Source organism: Sesamum indicum, linkage group LG2 (assembly GCF_026168435.1).
Source record: "Sesamum indicum cultivar Baizhima isolate 11 linkage group LG2, ASM2616843v1, whole genome shotgun sequence".
Taxonomy (NCBI): domain Eukaryota; kingdom Viridiplantae; phylum Streptophyta; class Magnoliopsida; order Lamiales; family Pedaliaceae; genus Sesamum; species Sesamum indicum.
Genome location: NC_142658.1, coordinates 3,532,133 through 3,537,025, shown reverse-complemented (window position 1 = coordinate 3,537,025; position 4,893 = coordinate 3,532,133). Strand labels below are relative to the sequence as shown.

Genomic DNA, 4,893 nt, shown 5'->3' with positions numbered 1-4,893 from the left:
ATTAATAATACGGAGTTTTAGAGGATGAATCCTTATCCAACTAATTTAAGAGAAAGCTATAAAGTTTTGGGGGGTAAGTAATAATTAAAAGTTGAGTACACCTAAGAGCTCACATGATTACAGATACAAGTTTGCCTAAATAAATTGGGGAATCTCAATAATAAGTTTGTCAAAATTCAGGTCCAAAATTGGTTGGAATATTTACACCACTCCTATTCCCACTTATATCATCCATTCATATCCCAAAATTTAAAATAAATAAATTCAACAAAGGTGGCTAAATTTTTAAAAAATTGTTAAGAAAAAATGATGAGGGAGGCTCTGTCTTGCTCATGAGAAACTTGAGCAGTTTATTAATTTCAAGAATTTCTTTTTTTTAGTAAGGTGTCTTTTTGGCGTCGTTTCTAGAAATTAAGACGTCTGTTTATCCTAAGCTCTCGTTTGGAGCGCTAATAACAGAGGCTCACATACCATATGGTTTGAAAATAAGGGGTTTGAGCCGCTTATGAGCGTAATATTGACTCCTCTTTCTGAAGCCAGAGCAATTAATACCTCATATAACGAGGCACCATTTTCATCATAAATCACCTTATAAGAAAAATACCAGCATAGTATTGGCATTTCTTTTTCTTTTTACATAAGTTTTTTTATGATTTTTAGTGAAAAATAATTTTAAAAAAAAAACAAAAGAGAATATAACAAAATTTCATTAGTATTTTGTTTTTTTGGGCGAAATAAGTGATTAGTTTTTTTATTTTGGTGGCCAGAATTGCTCCGACAACATTATCAAGATCAAAATTTGAAATACGGATAAATTACAACGAGCTCTTTGAATATTTGGTATAATTACAAATACCCTTTTGTAGTTTAAAAAAATTATAATATTCCTTCATTTGAATAGTAGTCTAACAATTAGCTCCACCTGTTAGTCTCCGTAAGGATCATGAACTGACCAAAATGTGCTTTTAGACTACGAATTATAATTTTACTTATTTTTTTAAAAAAAATTTAAAAAGAAATTATGAACTAAGTGGATAATTTCTTAAAATTTTCCATCCACCTCATTCTTTTTTAATAATTGTTTTATTTTGAAGGAAAATTTAAAAATACTAAGGACAAGATTGCAATATCCAAACTTCCATCAGAATGATACATAATTTTTTTAATCAAATTATATAAAATACTTAATTTTTTAAATAATAAATAAGTATTTATAATTATAGCCGATGTAATTTATACTTAAAATATAGTATTATTAACAGCTACACATTAGGCCGGTGACAAGATTGTAATTTTATCTTTTAAATGTAATTGAACTCTTAAGGAAATAATAGAATAAGTATACATTTATTTATAACTCCAACAATCATAGTCGTGTAGCTATCGAAAAAAACAAAAAAAAAAATATATTAAAGTCGTGTAAATATTCCCGTCACGTTTTTGTTTATGGTTCTTGGATACCTTGAACTCCGTTCAGAATTTAAAAGAATAAACAAATCAAGAAATTGTATCATTTGAGTAGGAGAGGACGATTTTACGCTAAAAACAAAAATCGTGTTAAAAAATCAAAAAAGGGGGTTTTTTTTTTTTTTTAAAAAAAAGAAAGCATTTTCTTTCTTGTAATTCAAGATTCAGATGAAGAATTAATCCAAAATTAATCGAAATCCAGCAGAATTTCTGTTTTTTTGTTTTTTTTGATTCATTAATTTGAGTTACCAAATGTTAATCTGAATTTTGGAATTACCAGTGTACGCCCATACCACACATTGCAAAATTAAATTAGGGAAATCGGAAAGAGGAAAAACCCTTGTAATTTGTAGCTGCAATCTTCCCATTTCAGAAATCCTTGCTCTGATCTAAGCTACGCAGTAATTAAATTAAGGCAGAAACCTATTCACATGGTTGTCACTTAGCTCAGGCTGAGCTCTGCCGGCGGCGGAAGCGGTGCCTGCTGGCAAACTGCCGCACTTCTGACACCGAGCCACCACCAGAATCTGGCGGCAAGACGGACACGACGAATGAGATCCTAGCCACGTGTCAATGCAAGCAACGTGAAATCCATGTCCGCACTGCGGCAGCACGCGGATTTCCTCCCCGTCGGTGAACTCCGCCAGGCAAATGGCGCAGTCGGAGAGCTTCCCAGCCTGCTCCTTGTCTTCTCCATAGGTCTGCTTCGGCAGCGACTTCAAAACCTTCTTCTTCAAGCCTTTGTTTGCCGCCGACCTCGGAGGCGCCCCCGACTCAGTAGGCGTTGAGTTCCTGCCGGTGAAGCGGCGGATCCAGGAGCAGCGAGCCACTGCAACCAGGCCAAGTACGCAGATGAGCGCGCAGATAAGAGCGGCAAGGATTACGACGAAGTCGGAGTCCAGAGTTTCGACCGACGGCGTCGGCGGTGGTGAGTTCACACCGCCGAGGTGGCGTGGACGGAAAGTCATTTAGAGAGAGAATTTTTTCTGTGTGTGTGTGTGTATGAGAGACAAAGAGAGACAGAGAGAGAGAGAGAGAGAGGAGAGAGTGTGAGTGTGGTGTGGTGTGGTGTGGTGTGTGTAAATCTTGGTAAGCTTTGAGGTTTGGAAGAGGAAACGTATGTTTTAGTGTGTGTGTGTGTGTGTGTGTGTTCTTACAAAGGGAAGAGAAAAACTTTTAGTTAGTTATTAAAATATTTTAACTGTTTAACTGACATTTGAAATTGCCATTGATGGTCAATATGACTAATTTCAGGGACTTTTCTGCAATTTTAAGGAAATATTTTAAATCATTCTTGTTAATATTTGTAGGAATAGTGCTGCAAAACAAAATCCTACTATTTATACAACATTCAAATTCATCTCAATTTAGTTTCTCACACTTAACAAATTAAATTTGAACAAAAATGTTTGTTCTATCAGCTTATAAGCTCCATTTGAAACAGTGCAAAATGAATAAAATATGCGTAAAAATATCAAATTATTCAAATTCGACTCACATCTCATCTAATTAAAACTTGTTTGAGCTCAATTACAGCAATAATCACACCAAATTGCAATGCAATTTTTCAAGTTTAATATTAATTCAAACAAATTTAAACAATAATGTATACGACTCGACTCGAATCATTTACAACCTAGCTAGAAACGGTAATCAGGTGGATCTGGGAGGGGGCAAATTTTGTAAAATTTAAAATTATACATAAATGTTAATTTTTTTCATAATTGCCCCCTAATTTTGTTTAAAGTTGTGTATAAATTTATTTATTTTTTTATATATTCGACCATGACTATGTCATAGTTATAAATAAACAGCCGTAATAAATAATCATTAATCATAACCACACAGTGGTTGTTGATTATGAATTTTAGTGATGTGGCTAAAATATTTATTATCGTCAAAAAACATTTGGGCAAAAATTATTTTTCAAAGCGGATAAGTTAAGTTTTTGCACGTTTTTATCCAATTATGGTTAGTAATAATTTTTTGCCACGACTTTTAGTTCATAATCGTTAAAATTACATGCAATAGTAATTTTTTTTATAGTGATTCTGTTATTAATTAACAAACTTTTTAAGAATGATTTCAACTTAATCAAATATTTGTACAAATTAAAATTAACTTATTTTAAGAAAGTGATACATTTAAGATGAAGTTGGAGAAATAGTTAAAAACAAAAGTTGAATGATTTATGAAAATATTTGTAATAAAATATCTCAAAAATATTATTCACATTATTCAAATAATAGTTCTTATGTTGATCAAATTTCTATAGTGATAATTAAATATAGGATATCTGGAATTTGCATGCCAAAAAAAAAAAAAAACATCGTAATAGTTTTATGTATAATAGCTTGATCATAGAATTCTATGAATTTATTGCTGACGTGCTATATTATATATTTGCTCGAGAAAATAAAGAAAATCAATTCTTTTATGCTATATTTGAATTGATTGGTTTGAATTTACGGCAAGAATTTGAAAAAAAAATTCAAATGACTTCATATTAGACGGATTGAAATCTATCACTATATATTCAACAAACATTATTCAAATTTAAAGTTGTAGTATTTAAAATTCTTTAAATTTAGAATATCCATAATTTTAAATCTATCAATCTAAATGTAGTCTTACAAGGTCTTAACGTTACAAGAAACATAACATTTAACTATGATTAATTGTCATGGTTAAAAATAAATAGCCATCGCAAATAGTCATTGATTACGGCCAAGCAATAGTTGTTGACCGTGATTTTTGCAAAGATGACTAAAATATTTATCATAACTAAAATCCATTGTAAATATTTTTTGTCATGTCTCTCAGTAAAACTTAAATCGATAACCTCTTGGTCGTAAAACCTCCACCGTACCACTCAAACAAGACTTCATTGTTACAGTACTTTGAAATTTAATTGAAAGCAAACTTCTCCGATAATCAACTTTTACCAAACTTAACTTTTACTGCACCTTAACTATTAAAGTAATTATTTTGGTTATAGGATGGAAAAACATTTCTCTTTATAAAGCAACACATATATTAACTTTTACTCTCCAAAAAAAAAGCAAAAAACACTATAGATGGGATTCTTTTTACGTACTAATAATATTCTCCACGTTTCAAATTTTAGACGCAAGATACCAAACATATTTATCATGAATAATTATATTTTATGTTTTCTGATCTAGGGTCTATTTACATAAATCATCCTTATATTTTGCGTAATAATAAAAATCGTTCTTAACAGTCAAAATGAAGGGACAGTTTGTGCAATATTGATGTTTTTCAGGGGTTTATGTGAAAATTTTCATAAGACAATGATAATTTATGTAAATGATTATTGGCGTTTCTGATGGGTGTATATATAATTATTCAAAAGATAAAAATAATTTATATAAATAGATTATAAATCATTGAATGTAAATATAA

The 4,893-nt window shown here is 30.8% G+C and overlaps 1 protein-coding gene across 1 annotated transcript; it reads right to left on the bottom strand.

Annotated features, from left to right (window-relative positions):
• Positions 1-1,793: 1,793 nt before the first annotated feature.
• Positions 1,794-2,623, bottom strand: LOC105178416 (RING-H2 finger protein ATL80). Its single transcript, XM_011101880.3, has one exon. The coding sequence runs from the start codon at positions 2,433-2,435 to the stop codon at positions 1,878-1,880; it is 558 nt and encodes a 185-aa protein (XP_011100182.1). The 5' UTR covers positions 2,436-2,623; the 3' UTR covers positions 1,794-1,877.
• Positions 2,624-4,893: the final 2,270 nt, after the last annotated feature.